The 23,484-nt window shown below is 41.0% G+C and overlaps 1 protein-coding gene across 1 annotated transcript in view; it reads right to left on the bottom strand.

The window, feature by feature from the left end:
• The window catches only part of Slc25a21 (solute carrier family 25 member 21), a 487,785-nt gene that overhangs the window by 6,000 nt on the left and 458,301 nt on the right, over positions 1-23,484 (bottom strand). The window contains exon 7 of the mRNA XM_057782797.1: positions 18,866-19,030. Coding sequence (XP_057638780.1) covers positions 18,866-19,030 — 165 coding nt within the window. The remainder of the gene's footprint in view (positions 1-18,865; positions 19,031-23,484) is intronic.

The following is a 23,484-nucleotide window of genomic DNA, read 5'->3' as shown; positions in this document are numbered from 1 at the left end:
CAGAGGGGGCAAATTTAGCACCTGCTCAAGTTGTCTGACCGGGGGCAAGTCATTGAACCCCTTAGAGCACAGTGTACAGAGGGTAGATTTCAACATCTACATCTTCTGTGCACTGTATTATTTTCTTAGAAGGGATGGTAGATGTAAAAGTCTTCCCAGCGCTGTATAAGACTGGCAGAAAATGGAGGGTGTTAGGATGAACCAACCAACTTTCCTTCCTGTCTTCCTTCCTTTCTTTCTTTTATTCTTTCATATTATACATTTGTTTGTGTACACGTGTGCCCACTCTGGCAAGTATGTGGAGGTCAGAGGACAATTTTCAAGAGTTAGTTCTTTCCTACCACGTGGGCTCTAGGAACGGAGCTCGGGGGGCAAGTGTTTGGGCACAAGTGTTCTCCCCCTGAACCATCATGGCAGCTCCAGGAACCATGTTTTCTGAAGACACAAAACATCCTGTAAAAAGATGCTCCCATAGTGTACCTGTGACATTGCTGAAATCCGTGTTTTTCCTCTATTCCGGGTGATGGCAAAAACGACAATCTTTATGCACAGCTGGCTGGGAAGGCCAAGGAACCTTGTTAAACATCCAGACTTTTCCTATCTTCTCATCTGTTTGCCAAGGATTGGTGTTGTATTGGAAGGTTATCTAAGACACCAGTGAAACTCTCTGTGCTTGAGACACTGTGGGAGTCTAAGACCACGGAAACCTCCAGGTCTGTAGTGTGTGCATTGGCACGAGTACATGTCAAACCCATGTTTTTGTATTTTCCCCAGCATAATAATAAGACCCACAGGAGCTCGTAAGTACAGTTGTCAAGTCTGGGTCCCACTTCAGACCCCTCTCTGTTTCTCAGATAAGCTTCCTTCCTCTTTGGAAAGAAGACTGAAAATGGTTATTATGTGGGGCTGGTGCAATGGCTCAGCAGGCAAAGGCTCTTGTACACACACAAACCTGACAACTTGGGTTTGAACTCTGGATGTCACGAGGTGTAGGGAGAGGGCTGACTCCTGGGGGTTGTTCTCTGACCTTCACATGCATGCACCCTCATAAATAAATATGAAAGTTATTAAAACCATGATGAAAACTAGTGATTTGGGGGCTCTTCATAGGCAAAATGGAGGGTCAGTCACTATCTTTGTGGGCACGAATGTTCTTCTGCTGTGGCCGAAAGACTATCCCTCATCAACTGGCTTCTGAATCCATGACTATTCTGTTCCTTTGACTTCATGACCTGCTTTGTTCTGGATCTGCTGTGGGACAATGGTCTGTACCCTGTCGATGGTATTTTAAATAAATGCTGATTGGCCAGTAGCCAGGCAGGAAGTATAGACGGGGTAACTAGGCAGGAAGTAGAGGCATGGCAATGAGAATTCTGGGAAGAGGGAGTTTCAGTCTGCAGTTATCACCCAGACACAGAGCAAGCAAGATGTGACTGCCTCCATGAAAAAAGGTACCAAGCCACGTGGCTAACACAGACAACAGTTATGTGCTAATATAAGTTATAAGAGTTAATAGGAAACCTTAGCTACTAATCGAATCAGTTTATGATTAATGTAGACCTCTGTGTGATTTCTTGGGACTTAATGACTTTGGGACTTAATGACTGCGAGAACCGAGCAGGACAGAAACCTCAGTCAGCAGGGATCCAGGCTAGGGCTGGTGGGCCACAGCCAGCCCTCTCATCTTGCCTCTGATGAATTCACTAAACTACCATGCACAAGAGCCTTCCGGATATATTCATCAGGAAGTTTTCTTTTCTATTCTCAAGACTCTGTCTTGTTCACAGCCATCACGCTTACCCACTTCATGTGCTGTTCGTTTTTGCACATCTCTGTCTTCCTCACCAGACTGTGAGCCCAAAAAGCATGCATAGAAACATGCATCACACTTCTTTGCATTGTCTGTCTCCTACGGCGGTATTGTGGCATACGCCTGTGCATGTACACAAAATGAATAAGGCCGTGTAATTAAAGAAGTATGAGGATTGTTGCAACTAGAACTCTAAAGAAACACAAGAGAAAAGGAGGAAGGGGAGAGGGAGAGAGAGAGAGAGGAACAAGTAGAATAAATGAGTCTGCATGGAGACAGGAAGCCCTGCTTGTGTTGTGGTTGTGGCCAGAGATCCACAAAAAGGCCATCCATCACATCCCAACCCTCCTTTGCATTCTGGTAAATTCTTTGTGGCTAGATTAAAGCACTTCCCTCCAAAGATTTTCTTAGGGCTATGGACACTGCCTACCCAGGGTTTTGGATGGTGTAGATAAAAATCTCCAGTACAACACTGCTGAGCCTATACAAACCACTGCAATCACAAACTCCTTGTAGTATCAAGACCTCAGAGGGTTGGGGCAAGGACAGTGATGATGAAATAGACTAAAGTTCAATCTCAGTCTTTGGATATGGAGATCCCTGTAAAATAGTTGTAAGGTAGGGCAAGTTTGCATTATATTTTGGAGTTACCTATCAGGCAAGTAGAGGCATCCTGGGGAAGACAGCCAATCATCACGTACTGTGATCACATTAAAGTGGGCTGTGAGCAGAGAAAACCATGAGGCAAGGAAAGGGAAGTTACTCCTGGAAGTTACTCCTGGAATTTGCCTACTGAAATCCCGTGACACAGCCTCTAGGTTTTGCCTCTGAAAAGCGTGGCCACTGAGAAGTCCATGAAGGCACAACGATACTACCAACCACCGTGTTTTAGATGAAAGGCTAGCCCCTTACTCTCTTACCGCTTGGATTTTCAGTTTCTACCTTTCCATTAGTTCTTTTGAAAAACTGGAGGCAGATGAAGCTGTTAAGATACAGTGTGGCAGGCATTGGGATAAGTGTGTTCTATATATTTGAGCCTCATTCCTGAGCCAGCAAGGGGTCTGAGTCTTGTCGAAGGTTCCTGAATTTCCTAAATGGATATAAATTTGAATGAGCTCAAAGTACCCAAAGGGTTCTTTCACTGAGAATTGAAAAATTCAATGTATTGATCCTTGAGACTGTCTTGGCCTTGCTAGCAATATTAGAGATACATGTGCGTGTACTTGTGTATCAGCATGTATCTAAGTAAGTCAGCATCCAAGAACATCACTTCTCAGACAAGATAAAAACTGAAGTTGAAGAAAGTAAAATTACAATATTGTGAGACTATTGGTAAATTCACAGTGCTACCTGCTTAAATCAAATACTCAGGAGAGCATCTAGATTATGTACACAAATACTCATGTGGGTGAAAAACTACCATTATTAAATTTAAGTTTCTTTTTTTGTTTCTCTGTTTTGATTTTTAGGATTTTGTTTGTTTTCTTTTTTTTTTTTGAGAGAGAGAGGAGAGAAGAGAAATTGGAGAGAACTTGAAGTTGTGTGGGTAGAGATGTGGGGGAGGATCTGGGAGGAATGAGGAGAAGGGAAATAATGTTGTCAAAATATAGCATATAAAATGTTTTGAATAAAAACATGTCTAACAGGCTTCCATGATTCATCACAAATTCGGAATTAGGAAACTTCCCCTGTACTTTTTGTTCGTTTGTTGGTTTTTTGTTTTTTTGTTTTTTTTTTGAGACAAGGTTTCTCTGTGTAGTCCTGGCTGTTCTGAAACTCACTCTGTAGGCCAGGTTGGACTCAATTAGAGACCTGTCTGCCTCTGCCTCAGGTGCTAGGATTAAAGGCCTGGGCCACCACTGCCTGTCACTTTCCCTGTACATTACAAAAATTCCTCACCCACAAACCCAAATCATTTTATTATTAATTTTTTTTTTTTTTTTGGTTTTACTAGACAGGGTTTCTCTGTAGCTTTGGAGCCTGTCCTGGAACTAGTTCTGCAGACCAGGCTGGCCTTGAACTCACAGAGATCCACCTGTCTCTGCCTCCCAAGTGCTGGGATTAAAGGCATGTGCCACCACCTCTCGACTATTATCAAATCTTTAGTCAATTGCTAGTTGCTTTCATTATTCTGACAATTTGCCACAATTTAAAAATCATCATGACAATAGTCTTTTTTCCTCATATTTAAAATAAGTCCTTTATAATATTTACTTATAAGAAGTATTATGTATTCTTCTACAGGTTTTTCTCACAAGTGTAGCATGCTGCACTGGGAGTGAGCATCTTGAAGATAAACAAGTATTACCTGTGTTAACCTTGCTCTTTCACAGCTAGCACGGCTGCAACATTAGAGAAAGGGATTCTTTTCTGCGGTGCTGGAACACAAGCCAGTGCTTCCTGAATGCTAAACAAGCGCTCTGAGCTGAATCCCCACCTTCACAGGCTACTTTTGGCATTTAATTTGCTTGTAAACACTTTAGGGGCTGAAGTTAGCCTTCCATTTCAGAGACAGTGTATGACCTGTCAGAGACACACAGCTAAACAGTCAGTATCTGTATTGAGAATTAACGCCAAGATCTTTACAAGAATCCATGAGAGTTTCTGGGGTGAGTGCAGAGCTGAAGGGGTGTCTGCCAGCTGACATTGAAATCAGTAAGTCTCTGATGAAACAGCTGACATTAGAGTCTCCATGACTTGGGAGACACTGATAAGTGCTTCCAAGGCGTTGGCAGCTGTGGTGTTCTACAACCTCTGAAGGTTCACAAAAGGAGTCAATGGAACTAAATCAAAGCAGTTAGTGATTACATATTTGTCATTAACATAACCATCTAATTCACACTGTGTAGTCAACAGCTAAAGGCGCATCAGCAGCATAAGACAACAGCACTGGAGTATTTAATATGCACAGAAGTAAAGTACCCTCGATGACAAGAGTCACCCCTCACCCTTTTACCTTCTCTGCCATGGGCTCTGATGTCCCATGCAGTAACTGGCCAGCTGGCTGCTTGCTTGATAAACAGGGAATGGCTGCCCATCTCACAGACCTTTGTGATTAGGTTCTGGCGGCTTTAAGAAGACATTCCACACAGAGTTCTGCCAGAAGGAGGGGTTCAGGAAAATGAGAGAGCACGAATTTTTTACTATTGAGGATTGGGGGTGGTGAGGGAGATAGCAGGAAGTCTGCTGCTGTGCAAAAAGTGAAGTTGAGCAAGGTATAGCAACGCGGTTTTTCATTTAAGGGACTCGGGACATCAGTCCTGAAATCTTGTCTGGAATCTTCTCACCTATGTCAGCTCATGCTATGTTTTCTCCACTCCTCACAGCTGTCCCACTTAACCTCTCTTGGTAACATATCAAGCAAAGCAGTCCTATGAGAAGTCACATGACTTCCGAGTATCACAAAGCTCTTCTTTGAAGAACTTAATTTTCTATTCAGTTTATGGCTTGCTAACTGGAAGCAATAACTGAAGGATGCTCTCATGCAGGCTTTCATTCTTTGAGGCTGGAGTAAACATACATTTCTTTCTCTTTTTTATGGTTTATCGAGACAGGGTTTCTCTGAGTTGCCTTGGCTGTCCTGGAACTAGCTCTTGTAGACCAGGCTAACCTTGAACTCACAGAGATCTGTCTACCTCTGCCTCCCAGTGCTGGGATTAAAGGCGTGCGCCACCACTTCCTGGCTGTAAACACAAATTTCTTAATTTAGTCAATTGCGCATGTTTAAGAGGAAGGCTTGATATAATCTGAAGTTGTTGATTTCCGTGAAATCACACATATGCTCTCATATCTTGATGAAAGGCAACATAGATTTCTTCCCCTCATTTTTCAGTTCATTAGCACGTTGTGTGCCACTCTGTTGTAATATGAAGCGGCGGGGCTGCATCCCCGGCACCTGGCTGTCCGCATGGCTTATGCCCCAAAATAATTACATGGAAACTGACAAAAATCCTGTTAGGAGGTATGGGCTCTCTCTTTTGAAGTTGTTGGTCAGTCAGGCTCCGTGGGAACACATCACACATTATTACCATTGTTCTTGGTTGCTCTCCAAAACTTGGCTGTAGGACCCTACTGCTGAAGAGACCTATGATCTAATTTAATCTAATTGAACTTACTTGGATCCCATAAACGAAAAGGGAGTGGCACTATTACAGGTGTGGCCTTGTTGGAGGAAGTGTGTTACTGTGGGTATGTGCTTTGAAGTCTCCTTTGCTCAAGCTACTCAGTTCACTTCCTGTTGTCTGTGGGTCAAGATGTAGAACCCTCAGCTCCTTCTCCAGCACCATGTCTGCCTGCACATCACCATGTTGCACTGTGATAATAATGGACTAAACCTCTGAAAATGTAAGCCACCCCAATTAAATGTTTTCTTTATATGAGGAACTATGGCTGTGATGTCTCTTCACAGCAATATAAACCTTAAGACCACACACTTGAGTCACAGGATATGGAGAAATCAAGATTGTACTGACCCAGATATTTCATCCCTATCGAATAACTTTCAGGATGTCAGGAGGTTCCACTGCACAACGTTACTGGAGAAAACTAATCAACAGCTTTAACTATTTACAAACCCTTCAAGCTACAATAACAACTGGCCTAGCAAGATATGTCAACATGTGGAAGTGGCATGAATGTTATGGACTTAATGAAACATTTTATAATTGGATTTAGAACCAACTGTCAAGATGCAACTCATGCCTGGGACCATTAACTGGGAAAACAAACAAAAAAAACCCCAAATCAAAACAAACAAACAAAAACATGACCATGTAAGTTAGAGGCCCTAGCAGAGAACCTAATACTATTATTCTGTGAAAGTAATAAACTTCTCCAAAAATTCCTCCTTATACCTATACATAGGTGCATCATTCAGACTTTACCAGAGGAGATGTTTTGAAAAGTAAGTGTTTACTACAAAGACCCACAACTGGTCATTGTGTGGAGAAGAAGAGATTATGACGTGTTAAGGTCTGAATGGTACATTTCTATCATATCCCCTCCCATCAAGGCTCAGGAGTGATTGTGAAAGAAGAGACAGAAAGATGATAAGAACCAGAGGCAGTGGATGACTTCAGCAAAACATATATACTGGACACGACAGTGCCATTACATATACAAACTCATAATGGTTATGACTACATGCTTGCACAAGACCTACATGGGGCAAGCCAACTAAAATTCCAGCATGGTGGAATTCTACCCCTATTGCGGAGCTAGTGTCAACTGATTGCTTCCAGAAGAGGGAGAGTTAGATTTTGTCAGGGATGTAGCTTCTGAAAGGCTACAGAGATGGTATATACCCATGAACACACAGGCAGCAATAACTGGACTCAGTGAGTTTTAAGAAATTATTCTTAACTCTCACCAAAGAAACTTCCCTTTGCAGCGGATGGAGACCATTACAGAAAATCACAACTGGTCAGAAAGCAGTGACTGTGGCTTCCCAGCCTCAATGGATACACCTCAAATATGACCTCAGGCTCAAGGAATGCCATGGAGGAGAGGCCAGAAAGATTTTAAGAACCAGGGGGCTAGGAAGTCTGCTGTAAGATTGTGCCTTCCAGAAATGGCAGGGAAGCTACACTCATGATCCCTCAACAATGTGTCTGGCTAAATAAGATCTGAAAAATGATAACGCCAATAGACACGCCAATGTTGAAGGGTGAAATCTCACAGAGTCCCATGACTAGACAAAGAACTATAGGCAATGTGTAACTTCTGAAAAGGCAGAATTAATCTTTCTCCAGGATGAATCCCTAATAGGTTATCTAATACCAAATAGTAGATCCTGAAATCATAGACACACACCAGCAACACTAAACAGATTCAATGGGTTATTATTTAATATATTTATGCCCATATAGATGTAACAGTATTAATAAAAGAAAAAGACAATCAACTTGCAAGGGAGTGAGGGGAGACATAGGAGAGGTTAGAGGCGGGATGATCTAGTAGGGGTTGGAGGGAGGGAGGAAAGGGAGGGGGAAAGAGATGTAATTGTATTTGAACAAAATTTAAAGAGAAAAAGGAGCACATGAAGTTTGGAGAAAAAAGCAGTGAGGGGGACAGGGGAGGAATTTGTGGGGAGCAAAGGAAGTCGAATTTGATTAAAAAAAGATATCATATACATGTACAAAAAATTCAAAATGAAAATAAAAAGGAAAGATATATGTTCAGGTCATATGCATTCAGAGTTGGTCATCTCAAAATTACAACAGTGTCTAACTCTGACACAGGCAACTTGGATACACCTTACAATAGGAAGAGAAGGACCAGACAGAGGACTCCACTGTTGGGAAGGTAGTTGAGAAATTACAAATATAATCTAAAGAAAGAAGACCCAAGGACTGGTGTACCCATACATTTGAAGAGGTATACAGAAAAATGGCTAATGGTATGAGCGTGGGCCTTTGATTGTCTGGATTCAAGTCTAATAGAAGTTTGTAGAAATGACACCAGACTCTTTGGGTGAGTTTTCTTTGGAAGCTTCTCAGGGAAAGGGATATGCCATGTCACATTTATCTTGGTGTATACCAGGCCTGGCACATCATAGACGGTCAATCAGTGCTTTAGCTCTCCCCTATGAAGACAGTAAACAAAGGACCATGGGCGCAGAAGCAAATCACAAGGGGGTACAGATACACACTGGCTAAGCACCTGGTCACCACAAGGCAAATAGCAGCTCTGCATTGCCTCCCCGCAGCTGGCCATGGTGACCATGAAAATGATGTGGTGTGTTGAAATCACAGCTGTCTCCTGGTAACTGAATGAGGGGCAAGCAGACTGTGTGAGTGAATTGGATTTCTTTCTTTTTCTAGAAGGATCTGTATTGTAGATATGTTTCATCCTCATGGGTTGAAGTCAACCAGGAGTAGCTTGTGCTCCACACACTTTTTCCTTCTTTTCCGCTGTGGCTCTCTTTTGTTGTTTTTGTCCACGGGCTTTGACAAAGGCATTTTTCCTCAGTGAAGGTATCTGCTATGGAAGCTTAATTAAAAAAATTCAGTTGTTTCCACTTGACAGATATCACAAGAATCTATTAGAGTGTTTGTTTTCTCTTCATGTGAGATAATTTGGGGGAAATGCTAGCTCCCTACTCCACAAAAGGTCACTAAACTAAAATGAGATGGTTTAATTGATAAGCATTCTTTAAGGAATGTGGAGTATTCCCAAGATTCTATCCTTGCAGGGCTCCGGCTTTTGGAATGAAATCAAAGTCTTGTTAAGAACTCTGCGTCTAAATGTAGCCATTCAGAAAATAGCCATGAAAATTCCTTCCCCCTGCTAAGCTATCTGCTCTTTAAAGTATTCTGAAATGTAAAATAATTTTCAAGGCCTTAGCCACTTAGCTCAAATCATAAAATGTACAAAATGTCAAAAATGATTTATGATTTAAGCATAACAGTTATCACTCGATTGTTTCATGTAAGTTTTATATACAATATGTTACTTGTAATTATGTGTTACCCATACATTTACATGGTTAGATAATACCTTCTGAGAGCCAATTAAGTCTTTGGGTATTATCATACAAAATAGAGGTTCAGTGTTTATACTTGGAAGCCAGTTGGGTTTTTATGTTTTGGCATGCTTTGTCTGCTCATTGCCTCAATGTAAACATTGGCTCCTAAGAAAACTAGCCAACCAGAAGGCCCAAAACAAAATTCTAAAGGTTGTTGTCAAGGCAGGGGCCAGACTGAGATGCTTGGATAGGCAGATGATCAAGTAGAAATCCCTGAGTTGAGCTAGGCGGTGGTGAAGCACACTTTGGACCCTAGAGCTAGAGGGAGATGGATCTCTGTGAGTTGGAGGCCAGCCTTGTCTATAGAGCAAGTTCCAGGACAGTGAGGGTGGTTACACAGAGAAATCCCATCTCAAAAGACCTGAAGTCTTTGAATTGATTCTTTCCTTGAGATCTCACCTCTATGCTTTTTTGTACATGTGAATTTCCCATACTCAGTTAGATAGCAAGTTTGATATATCCTGTAATCAAAGCATTTAAGAGGAGTAACCTATCTTAAACCTACATCTCTAAAAATGTTTCAGTCCAGTTAACTTTAGCAGTTCCCACCCCCTAATTCTCTACATACCATCTGCCCTCAAATCTTAGCCCCTCCCAGGACCCTGAGTGGCCTTCTGCTTTAGAGCTCTTGTGCAGTGTTTACTCAGTGGAGCGTGCTCTTCCTCTTCATCTCAGTCTGGCTCATCTTCATCTTCAACTCAAGTTTGCACATTGGTTGTTTTCTTTTTCTTTTCTCTCTTTTCTTTCTCTCCTTTCTTCCCCCTTCCTTCCTTCTTTCTCTTTCTTTTTTTCTTTCTTTCTTTCTTTCTTTCTTTCTTTCTTTCTTTCTTTCTTCTTTCTTTCTTTCTTCTTTCGACTCTGGAAAATATTTTATTGAATTTTGCAAAAAGTAGTACCAGACTGTTAGGCCTATCTACAAGTTCTTGACAGTAAGAATTCACTAGTACAAGGGGATCAGACAAGACAGTGTGGGTGGATGGTGGGAATCAATGCATGCCAAGGAGGTGATCAGCATGAGGATCTTCAGGTGATAGGCCTGAAGAACAGGGATTTGTTCATGAAAAATTCCACCATCTTTGCTAACAAAGATGAATATTTCGGCAGTGTGGTCTTGTGTCTAGAGGATGTGTAGTTCATTCATCATGTTCTAGAGCAAGATTTAATTCCATCAGAGCTATGTGTTTGTGTGTCACTCAAGTAACTTATAGTGGTGAAGAGGAAACTAGAAGAGAAGGAAGAACACCCTGAGCAAGTTTAATCTTTGGCCATATTCAAAGCAACAGCATATTGCTTATTATCATATTTCATAACCACAGAGTCATACCCAGCTGGCATTCTCCTTAAGCGCACACTGTTTCTTAAGTAAGGACTCCCTGTCTCTGCGCCCTAGTCCACCGTGGGCTGAGATGGGAGTCCTCCTCAGCTTCCACCACGGGCTGAGATCGGAGTTCTGGTCAGCTTCCACCACAGGCTGAGATCGGAGTCCTTGTCAACTTCCACAGCTTTGCAGCTGGCTTCATCGCACTTGGCACAACTGAAGGTTCGGCTCCTCCTAGGATAACTGGTTTCCTGCCATTTTCTTCCAGGAAACTATAAAGCCCACTAGGCCATTGGAGGTGCTCAGAGAGATGATGACGGGCGCATGGCCGATGGCGCCACTAACACTTGTGGAAGGCGCAAACAGAATGGATTCACTGAGGATCTACCTTACTTGTACTTCGTTTTCATCCACTTGGGTGGTGCCTGACTGGAAAACTTTTGCCTGACGTTTATTTAAGAAAGTGTCTGAATCCCTGCCCCTTCCTCTGCCTTTTCCTTCCCCTTTCCCCCAGTACATACACTCCAGGGAGTCTGTGAAAACTGCCAATGAAAGATACTCTTTTACCACAAAATCTTGTCACATACCCTGGAATTTCAGAGAAACTATGCATTTGTAGTCTCCCCCAAGTGGTTCATTGAAAGGAGGGCTGTTCTTAGTGAAACTTAAAGCCTCCCACCTTTCCCATTGGTAAGATTGATGATCAAGTGAGACAGAATCAGAGAAAGAAACTGTCATAAATCAAACCCCACTATGACCTAATTCTATTGAGATTCTTCCTTTCAAAATACAAACAGCTCAGTCTAAGTTTTCCACTCGAACCCAAATGTGTATTTCCCATCCAGCTCAGTGTACACCTCAGGGAAGGAAGGGGTCCTCAATCATGCAGCCAAAGACACTGTACAGTTCTATTGATAAACTGAAGGATGTCGGGCATTACCTTATAGGCTTTCTATAGGGTTTACAAAACAAAGCAGATGTAAAAACCAAGAAAAGAGTGTTTGCTTCCCTGGAAGGTAGTCTTCTATGACTATTATCTTGGAAGAAAACAAAATGTGCTTGACTTAATGCTTCCCCTAGTTAAATGACTATGGGGACCGGCCTAAATGGTTTATTAAGCAAGAAATATTGAATAGATGAAAAATTGTTCTCTCAAACTCACATATGTGATTTATCATGATAGAATTTAACACAAAAACTCTATTGTTCTTGGCATAACACCTGAAAACATCCTTAGTTGGAATGTCAACTAAAAGCATAGTTAATATTTCTGACAGCTGTTATTTTTAATGGTGATATCTACTATTATTTTACTTATGGAATGTATGAAAAGAAGTAAATATAGAGATAGAAAACAAAATTATTAGAGGCATGGAGTACTTTAATCTTACGATTCTAATTTGTGTGTCAACATAAAAAATAGTAGACTCTGAAGATCCCCAATGTGGAATGGGAATGGAAGATTTTTTTTTTTTTGCAATGAAAACTTACTCCTGTAGATGTTTGAAAAACATGTCAGTATTTAAGTTAATTAATATTTTCTTCTACAGGGCTTTACTATGAGAAGTGATGGCCTCTTCCTGGGGAGGAAGATAATTCTTCATGCTGGCATTTTGTTTCATTTCTGAATGATGTGAATGAATGCCCCATTAACTGCCTCTGTGGTCAGTTAATATTCAAAGCAGCCTTCTCTCTGTTGTAGGTATTCACTGTACAACACTAATGTTCCTCCTAAAGACAAACCTGACGGAACATAGCACAGGGCATCATGTCAAACTGGCAATGCCCTGTCTTTCGGGTTATGTATGTCTGTAGTTCTGTGTCTGGGGACTACAGAGTATGGATACGAACAAGGAGGACCAGGTTTCAGGTCCAAACGAAGAAGAATTTAGTTGTATTATCTGGACATTCTGGATACTTTACTTGCTCAAAATTTTTAGAACAACTTAAAAACTGTTACAACTGCTTTTAAAAATTTGATTTTTGGCCTGTTGCTGATGGCACATGCCTTTAGTCCCAGCACTCAGGAGGCAGAGGCAGGCAGATCTTTATGAGTCCGAGACCAGCCTGGTCTAAAGAAGCAAAAATTTGATTTTTAAAGTGTGTGTGTGTGTGTATGTGTGTGTGTGTATTCAGGGTTATGCAAGTACTCATGGAGGCCAGTGGTGACTGATCCCCTGAGACCTGGAGTTAACAGGTGGTTGTGAGTTGCCTTACATTGATGCTGGGAACTAAAGTGGGAAGAGCAGGAAGTAATATTAACCACTGAGCCAGCTTCCTAGCCTGTAAATGTTAAAAACCATTTTTAAGAGCTAATTTATGTTTAACAAAACATAAAGTAAAATGCAGAGTTAGGAGTTAGGGCATGGCAGATATAGTACAATTATAATCAGATTAATTATGTCAGCAATCTTCACCTTTGAGCCCAAATTTCCCACTTTGTTTCCTTAGCAGAAAATGAGTTACCATGATGAGAATCAGGTAAATATATAATAAAGTCTATAAAAGTGTTTTTAACAGTAAAATGGAGTTAAAAGTCAGAATAATGATATTTGAAAAGTGTATGTACCAGAGACCACCAATCTGAAGAGCTAGTTAAACAGTCTATGGCTTGGATGTCTGACCCGAATTAACTGGGTTTAGTGTCTCAAATTCCTACTTTGCCTCTGCAGACATACTTTAAAATTGATTAAAATGTTCCAAAGTGACTTGGGCAATCTGTTTTATATGTTTCTATTAAAATTTTATTGATTTATTCCTATTATAAAATTAATACGTACTAAATGTAAAAGCATTCAACAGTTCAGGGGAGTGTATAGTAAGAACTTCCTCCTCAGAACCACTTATTTCCCCATACTCAATGCGCTCTCTCTCTCTCTCTCTCTCTCTCACACACACACACACACACACACACATGTGCATGTGCACACGCCTCTCGATTTTTACTCCCAGACCTAATCATTACGAACTGTTTCTTGCAAAAGCAAATCCTTTGAAGATGGAAAAATTCTGCAAGGCATTAGAGATTAAAAAAAAAATTAAAGAAAAATCTAGAAATATCTCATGCCAGTCAGAGTTGATGAAATCTCAAATTCCTTTGGAACAAGAGATTGACCAATTGCTGGCTGAGGGAATTGAAACAATAACCCTGTAAACAAACTGTCCAGAGCGAACGGCAAGAGACAGCCTACAGCAAAGATGGGCTAATGCCTTCAAGGAGCACCACCTCTTCATCGCAGTTTATAGCCACTCGATGACGTTCCTCAACATGTTTTAATGATTATCATACCTTCCCCTTCACAAAGGATTGATTTATTATGGTTTAAATTTAAAGAACACTGGTTTCCCAGTTTTGAGTCAGGCTTAGATTACAGAGCACATAAAATCAATGACTTTGTTCTAGGCAAGGAAAACACAGTGTTCATTTAAGTGCAAAAAGAAGAGTCCTAGGGAAAAGTTGCTCACATAATTCTACATGCTAACCGCTCTCACCGCAGCCCATACCACCTCTGCTTCCCGTCGCCGTCATCGGCACTACCACACTTAACACTTTAATGCCATCTTAACATTGATAAATGACTTTGTAGATTGCTTATTTTAACTCTCAAAACAACTTTATCCAGTAGAAAGAGCAACCATAGCTTTTCAATTTGTAGATGAAAATGTCTGCAGCTCAGAGCAGTGAAGCAATTGCCTCGAGGTCGTTGAAGGAATGGATCCTCTGCTCCTGTGGAGGTTAATGGTGATACCCGGTTGTGTATCTCTGTTTCAGACCCCTCATGCCCCAGAGCCTAAGTTCAGCCAATGGCCTCCATGTCTGCATTCTGTAGCAAATGCAGTTAAACTCAGTTTCCTGACTGAGCCTATGATTTCTTCTATCAGTTGGTTTCTTTCTTGGTGTGTTTTTCCCAGTGAAGAGCATCATCACCCTTACAGCTGCCTAACCAAAAATCTCAGTGTCAATTTTATCGGCTCAACATGTGATCTCAACATACACGTATAGTCTATCGCTACATCCTGGGGAGTCCTAAGACTGCTCCTCACCCTGCCTGCTTTGCCTTGTCTTCACCGTGAGCTCTGCAGCTCCAGACACTACAGTTTCACACTGAAATAGTTTCCATGAATGCACTCTGCCTTTCTCTCACCATTACCGCTCCATTAATTTTCACACCTGAACCAAAGTGGTCAGGTAATTCTGCTCAAAATGCTCTTGTTGACAACCTAGCTAGTCAGGTTTGGATGCCTCTTCCTCATTAGAATAGATTTTACAATTAAAAAGTTAGTTTTTGATAATTTCATATAGATTTTTCTCTCTCCCGGCTCCTCCCAGATCTTTCCCAAACCCAATTTCTTTACCATTTTCTTCATTAAAATTTTTTTCATACAATATTTGGATCATGTTTTTTTCTTCCCCCAACTCCTCCCAGATTTTCTTTGCCTTTCTACCTACACAATTTTATTTTCTATTTCCTTCTGTCTTCCCGTTCTCAAAAAAAAAAAAAAACTCACAAAAATGAAATACAAAATAAGAACAAAAGAGAACAAAGTAAAACAAAAAGTTCATAGAAACCCCAAACCTTGAGTTCCTTTTGTATTGGTCAGCTACTCACTCTTAACACACACGTGTGCGCACACACACATACACACACACTAAAAAGCCACTATAAACATGGATTCCATCTGTGTTTGCTAATGCCGCCTAAGTAGGAGGCCTGTCTTGGAGTGGGGTTGATATGTCCAGTAATATATATATGTCTCATTTTGTAGTTCAGGCTAGCCTTGAACTCACTATGTAGCTCCGTTTGGTATTTTTGCAATCTCTCTGCTCAGTTTCCCAAGTGCTGGAATTTTAGATGTGAGCCACCTACCAGGAAATATTTGCTTTTAAAAATAATTATAAACTGCCTTTCAGCAGCTTCCTTATCATATGCTACCTGGGGTGGTTGTGAGAGAGTGAAGTGCACAGCTTTGGGTTTTCAGCTTGATAGGTAAGAATCATAACACAACTTAAAACGTCAGTTCCAATTCTGTTCAGGAGGTGGAAGCAGGAGGATAGTGAGTTTAAAGCTAGCCTGGCCTTGGTGGTAGGTTCAAGGCCAGAGGGGGGCTAGATAGTAAGATTGTCCTTCAAAAAAAAAAAAAACCTAAAGAACAAAATACCTCTCTAAAAGATTTTCTTAGAGATATTTTTATTTTATGTTCATGAGTGTTGTGGCTGTCCTTGTGTGCACCACACACTTGCCCACAGATGGAGTTACAGATGGTTGTGAGCTGCTATGCGGGTGCTGGGAATTGAACCTGGGTCCTCTGCAACAGCAACAAGTGTCCTTAACCTCTGAGCCATTTTACCAGCCCGTATCTTTTGTTTAAAGAGCTGGGAGAGAACTTAATATTCCTTAGGGTCCTGGCTAATACATTAAGTCCTTGTTTATTAGTCTAGTCTCAAGAAACTTTTTTGTTAAACACCTATTGACATTTCACCAACCAGATTTCCAAAAAAACAGATGGCTGTTGAATCTAGGGAGACATGGGGAGAGCAGCTCACACCACATCCTTCTCTGCTGCCCTCGGGAGCTTTGTCTGCACAGCAGTAGCTCGCCTGCACTGCTGACGTCATTAAGATTTTGGTTATTGCCAAAATGCCTGCTCTGGCAGTCTACCGAGGCAGCCTGGGGAAACTTATCTCGGCAGTGTGAAAATCTCCGTTTTCAGAAGCATTTCCAAAACCAAACATCTCACCTTCTGAATATAAAGACCCTATTGTGGTATTTTCTTTTTCTTGGGGTACTGTTTGGTTAATGTGAGACTCGCTCTAGCTCTAAGTCTTTTGACCGTAAGCATTCTCCCAGCTTCCTATACACTAACATTAATTAAGATAGTGACTCTCCCCAAATGCCAAGGTGTCCCTGAAGTGCGCAGTGAGAGGAAACACGTTTTCCAGCCATTTCTTCCTTCGCTCATGTGATCCATTAACAGAGATTTTTCTGAGGGCCTGCTCTGCACCAGGCACTGTTTGGATCTCTGAGGACACAACAGTGAAAAAAAAAAAAAATCAGGAAAAGGCCCGTCCTTACGAGCTTCCATTTTCATATGTGTTTTATCAGTGGGAGTGGGAGATGACAGCAGCGCAGACCTTGGCGTGCTGGAGGGAGAAATGTTAGAAAAACCCATTATTTTTAGACAATGGTGATTTATTACATGCTAAAAACTGAGATGGGATTTGTTTTTAGAGTAGCAGCCCAAATTTAGAAAAATGGAACCTGAGAGTTTATAAAGCATTTCTCATACATGATTGAAAGTATTATTAACTAATGACTGTCAGCACATTGCCCATCTAAATACAATAAAACATTATTTCAATATGCCTGTTCAGTGGCCTTCTTTTCGTGGCTTCTTGAGAGCCCCTTTGAGAACAGGGCACACTTTACTGAGCACTGGGCATATAGAGAAAAACACTTGACATTTGGGTTGTGAGCTTAGGCTTTAATGATTGAGCCATATCTTCAACTCAAAAGAAGTACTTCGTTAAAGTGTTTATTGAAATAAAACATTGTAATCATACTAGTAACAAAGTTGGTTTGCAAACAGGCAAGAAAACTGTCTCCTTCCATTGTTTTAGAATTGTGTGATCTTTTAAGAAAATAAAGAAACTTCCAGGTTTCTGATCTTTTTTAGTTATGCAGAACATAACTGTAATAACAACTGTAGAGTGCCTAACTCTAGAATAAAGTTTGAGTGTGTAGATATTTATTTATCTTGCCTTAAAAATTTATCTCAGGCTGGATTTTAAGTAGTGATAATGCTCCTGCCTCAGTTTCCAGAGTGATGAGATTACAGGCATGAGCCACAACTTGTGGATTTTTTAATTATTTTTGATAATTGTTTGCATATCGTCTTAGGGTTGCTATAGCTGTGAAGAGAAGCCATGACCAAGCTACTTCTTGTAAAGGAAATCATTTAATTGAGGTGGCTTACAGTTCAGAGGTTTAGTCCATTATCATCATGGCAGGACATGGTGGTATGCCAGCAGACATGGTACTAGAGAAGGAGCCGAGAGTCCTACATCTTGAGCCACATGCGATAGGAAGTGAACTGGGCTTGGTGTAGCTTGAGCATAGAAGACCTCAAACCTTCCCTTCCCCCAGTGACACACTTCTTCCAACAAGGTCACACCTCCTTCAACAAGACCACACCTCCTAACAATGCCACTCCCTTTGGGGATCATTTTCTTTCAAACCACCACATGTATAGTATGTACTGGGATTATATTCACCATTACCCTCTCTCATCTCCTCCATCTCCAACTGTTCCCCTTCCATTTAAAATATCTAGTGACATGTGACTACATGCACATCTTATTGATCTTCCTGAATTTCTTTCTTAAATATAAATGAATCCATTTTACTTTAATGACATACATTAAAATACAGTTAAAATATAATAAGATACATCTCTTCTTAGTTAGTCTAAATGATTTACATAATTAATGTATGTAGTTTCTGGCTGTCTCAAATTTTTGGAGAAATAAACACTTCTCTAGTGTTATATGAGTTGCATTTTTTTAAAAAAAAAAGTCTAAAACACACAGAATTGTCATCATGAATGTCAAGGTTCATGGAGGGCAAACACTGTGGCGTATGAGTCACAAGTACACCATAGGCTAGTTTCGTATTGTATGAGTTGGGAGACTATGGGATTCTGTAAGTTATCACTGAAAGGTGATCACAATCAGCATTGTTATATTACAACAAGAGCAAATGACTCCAGAAGAGCGGGTTTATCCCTCACCTAAATCAAGCTAAGTGATTTCGTAAGTAACAATTCCCAATTTGAAATATAGCCTGATGGGTATGAAACAGAACAACTCCACCCTTTTGAGAAAGTTATGTGAGTGTTGCAGAAATGAAATGATAGCACAGTTTGCAGAAATTTCTGCTAGGGCTGAATAGAAAGCTTCCATATCTAAATGAGACTTTCTTCACGGAGAGAACCTCATCTAGACTTGGGTTCAGGTTCAGCTTTACTGCTGATCTCCATAAACCTCAGTTTCTGGTTTTGAAAGGGAAATAACAACACTCAATACATAGTCTGACAGGGCCAAACAGATAATGGATGTGAATTTGGGGGACAGGACGAACACTCTAGAGTTGAAGCTAGCTAAGAACATCAGTAGGCTTTCCACCCAACAGATCGTAAATGCTTATATAGTTACCGTACTGGCAGGAATAATGTCTTTGACGTTGTGGTAGAAGCCAAAATAAACCATGTTGAAAATTCCATGACGTCCCAGAGTTGCCGTAAGTCCTTTGTTGAGGCCCTGGATCCCCAAGCCTTCCTTCTTAATGATTTGCCTTGCATAAGCAAAAGTGGATAGTTGCTGGTGAGAGAGAAGCCAAGCAAGAGACATCATCGTTGGGACCATGGAACACAGCAAATTACTACACCAACTTCCTTTCATGTCAGAATTACGAGGAACTGTTTCCGCAAACATGAAAAATCATGTTTATATCTGTGCTTAAAAATTAGAACTCTCTTCCCCACCCTGAAAAACCCCAGAACTTTATGCATAGCAACAGTCTTTATAAGGAATTGTTGACAAAGGAAAAAAATTCCTTTTGTGCAGTTAGTAAAACTAATGTCATGCAATAATTACCATCACTTCTAACATGTAAATGATTGTATCCAGTTCCAGATTACCTGCTCTAAAGGAGGGATTACCATATAGATACGTTACTAATCCATAACTTCATGTCATCCTAAAGGAATTTATACTTGGCTTCCCAGTTCAGAATGTTTATTTTATACATTGTTTGCTTTTTTCTGAGCTAATATTAAAATTAGTCTCAAATCCATTGCCTCAGCGACTTTTTAACCCATGCTAGTTTACAAACCAATCACGGATAACCAGCTATTGATAATACGTCTCTTCACATCGGTGGGTAATCAGTGTGTGTGTATCACTTGCTGAGATGCCTCAGCGGCACTGGGAGAAACAGGTTATCTTTAATCTTTCCCTCCACTCCGATTATTAAGGAGGTTGAAACACCTCACCTGCTGGAATCCAAAGCTGTTGCCCTTGAAAGATGCTAAACAGGGCACTCTGGTTTCCTCCGAGGTTTACAACTCATTATGCAGCGACAACCATTCCCTTGAGTTTTTAAGTGTCTGAGCGATTGTTTCCTCTCTGGAGGTACTCCACAAAGGACATCCCCCACTTTTCCTCTTAGCTTTTGACTTTTCCCTCCTGAGGCAAGCATTGACATAACATCTGCGTGGTGCTCTGCTGGAGGAGGCTGCTCGGTGGCCACAGCAGTGTGCCACACTTTCGACTCCACGTGTTCTCTTATCATTTGCAATAGAAACCATGTCAGCAGCTGAACAGAAAGGAAGAAAACCAACCAAGGCCTTTTGCTCAACTGGTAATTTATGCCATGTGATTACACAACAAAATTTAATGTGCTTATTTATATAGTAAATGCTCTAGTTTTTGCTAATAAAAATTTCAAAAATTCCAACTAGCCACAGTTCTATAATTAGCTTTATCTTTATCTTTTTCACCTAGGAGGATTAATTATACGTCACCCTAAGCAAGCCCTTCGTTGTACTGTGAAAATACCATGTGAGGCTGTACCTTGAAGCAAGGAAATACATCCTGCAAGGAAGCCCAGAGAGCTCTCTTGAGATTAGGTAACATCTAGTCTGTGCTCAACAGTGTGGGACATTTGTATGTGTGCTTTGGTGTGCCAACTAACACTCAAGTCATTCTAGTTCTCAAAAGGGATGAGAAACAGTCTACCTTGAACTCACAGATATCCACCTGCCTCTGCCTCCCAAGCACTGGGATTAAAGGTGTGTGCCCCTACTCTCAGCTTCAGCGGATATTTTTGCTCCCAAAAGGGTCTGGACAGGTTTTACTGTTTTAAAACCATAGTTTGCTAAATCATTGAGATGACTAAGTTTAAATATTAATTTGGATAGTATTATTTCCCCTCATCTTGAAAACATATCAGTAAAATATTCAAACGGTGTTTGTTGACTGAGCAGGCCATAAGATTTACTTGTATGGGTTCTGGGTGAAATATAGCTCATAGATTTTGAACTCATACTTTTCTGAGTTTGAATGGTAACTGTTAATGATTAAGTACATCAGAGGGTGACAGACTAATTAGAAACAGGAACCTAGAGTCAGACAGCTCCAGGTTTGAGCCTCAGCAACAACACTGACCAGTTTTGCTAAGTGTTTAACCCTCTCTGATTTATCTCCAGTTCACTTACTTGTACACAAGGATAACAATAGAATCCTTCTTATAGCATCGCTGTTATGGTTACTAAGTAGGCGGACTTAGTCCAGTGTAAGGCACTCACTGTATGTTTGCTTTTTATAATAACAGCAATTACTACTGGCAATAATAAGAAGTTATGATAATAAAATAATGGGTATAAATTTCTTGATAGTTGAAGCAGTGACAATGAATTGGCAGCTTTCACAGAGGACTTGGTTCAGTTTCTAGCAGCCACAGGGCACAGACATACCTACAGGCAAAGCACTCACACCCAGAAAATGGAAAGGCTTGAAGCTGGTTGGAGGGGAAGGAAGGACATGCTTCTTCCAACACCTTCTGGCTGTTCTTCCTTTTTCCAGGTTCCTGGATTCTGATGAAATCCTCTGAAAATGCACTCAGGATGTGAGACTACAGATGCACGCACTTCCTCCAAGGCCCAACCTCATGCAGGGCTTGGCTAAAGACCCCTTTAGGCAGAGCACATCCTTCAGGGCCCTCTCTCCTTTCCACAGCAGCAGATCCTGGCCTGGTGCTGGTCCCCTTGTCAGGGACTCAGTTGGTAGGCCCATGGGAAGGAAGGACTGTTGGGAGTGGAGGCTGGGAATGAGAAAGCACAAGAGCTGAACCTTTGCCGTGTGTGTGTGTGTGTGTGTGTGTGTGTGTGTGTGTTCCCAGGCACCAGAGATCACAGAGTAGGTGGTAAACTCAGAGCTTAAACAGGGACATTTGAACCTTCGACTCAGTTCTGCCATTCTAATGTGTTAGATTTTTTCTGTCACCAACCCTGTGGGGGTGCAGGTACCCTTACACTATCAGTATTTTAGTGGGAGGAGTGAGAGAATTAGTCTAGTTAAACAGTGTTCCTAAGGTTAAATGCATCTAAGTGTTTCCCCCTCCACACTCACTCTAATCTAGTTCCTACCACAGGTAGTAGATACATAACCGTATATAAGTGCTTTTTTTGTTTTTGGAAAGTTTGGAGTTCTGGATAAAAAATGATCAGGATTCCAGTCCCTACAAACATTAGACTATGATAGACTACGATTTTGCTTCATTCAGGGATCGTGTGTCACACACATGTAAGCAAATACTCAATTAGAAAGGCAAAACATGACTTCCACTGGCATGCTTAAATAGTAAAATGCAGAATCATTTTGACTAGATCTCTGTAAACACAGGAGATTTTACTAAGCTTATTTGATTACTGGGCTTCCCTTTCCAAATAAAATGGTGAGTGATTAGCATCGTCAGCCAAATGATTCCAACACTGTCCACCCCAGCCTCAGGTCAATTTCCTTGGGAAATCTAGATTCAGTCCAATTTTCATATTTAGTTACTGACTGTGGCCCAACAGCATCCTAACTCTCCTAGATGCACCTTCCCCTGACAGCTTCAGAGCTGTGTGGGTTGGGATGCTGGGACGTAGGACATGTTGTGGGATGGAGGTGATATTGATGGGCAATGAGGGAAGAGCAAGCGGGTTGGGATGCTGGGACGTAGGACATGTTGTGGGATGGAGGTGATATTGATGGGCAATGAGGGAAGAGCAAGCGGGTTGGGAAGCTGGGATGTAGGACATGATGTGGGATGGAGGCGATATCAATGGGCAAGTCTGTCTTGAGTGCTGCAACGTCAGAGGTGAGCACCTGGCTCAGTCTGCCTTAACTTTGATTTCAGTGACTGTCAAATGCTAAGAGTGAAAATTCCATGCTCTTCCATACATATGTTGAAGACCTATAGCTCCAATTGACCACACCAAAGATCTAGCATAGTGCTTTGCTCTTACTATAGAAATGAGCAATAATATTTTGTTTTAGCTTGTATTTGGAGATATATGCTTATAACTTGTGTACATATCATCAAACAGTTCCACAAATGCTATGGACCTATGAAATAAAATTATCATCAAAAAGTCCTTAAGAGGATTAATAATAATAAAAAAAGAAGAACTCCAGTGAGAGGAACTAAATCACAGAAAAATATTGCAGAGTCTCACTTTTGTTTTTAAAGAGAAGCTAGTATTGGGGTATATCTTGCCACTCAGGGGCCACATCCCCAGAAGAAAACCGTTGCTCTCTCCCTCAGTTTTCAATAGCCAATAGCTCCTTAGATTGCAGCAGGACTTCATGAACCTCTTTCCTACCCATGTAAGCAACAAAAGCAAAAATGTCAAACACACAGAGATGGAGAAGCAAACCATATTTACCAGGACAGGGGACAGGGACTGGAAGTGGGAAGATGTAGGTCTAAGAACAACAGATGAATAATCCTAAAGATTCAAGGTTCAGTATTAAGACCATCATTAAGGAGGCTGTACTTTGGGGGGAAGTTTATTAAATAAGTAGATTTTAGTTGCTCTTGTTACACAAAAAGTAACTATGTAAGATGATACGTTGATTTGCTTCAGTAATTAGTTTATTTTATTTAAGGTTTATTTTTATTTATGTGTATGTGTTCCCCCAACCCTGGAGTGTGTATGTGCACATCTGTGTGGGTGCCCACAGAGGCCAGAAGAGGGCATCGGGTACCCTGGAGCTGGAGTCATATG

Source organism: Chionomys nivalis, chromosome 10 (genome assembly GCF_950005125.1).
Source record: "Chionomys nivalis chromosome 10, mChiNiv1.1, whole genome shotgun sequence".
Classification (NCBI taxonomy): domain Eukaryota; kingdom Metazoa; phylum Chordata; class Mammalia; order Rodentia; family Cricetidae; genus Chionomys; species Chionomys nivalis.
Note: the sequence above shows the minus strand (reverse complement) of the source record. Positions and strands in the feature narration are given on the sequence as shown.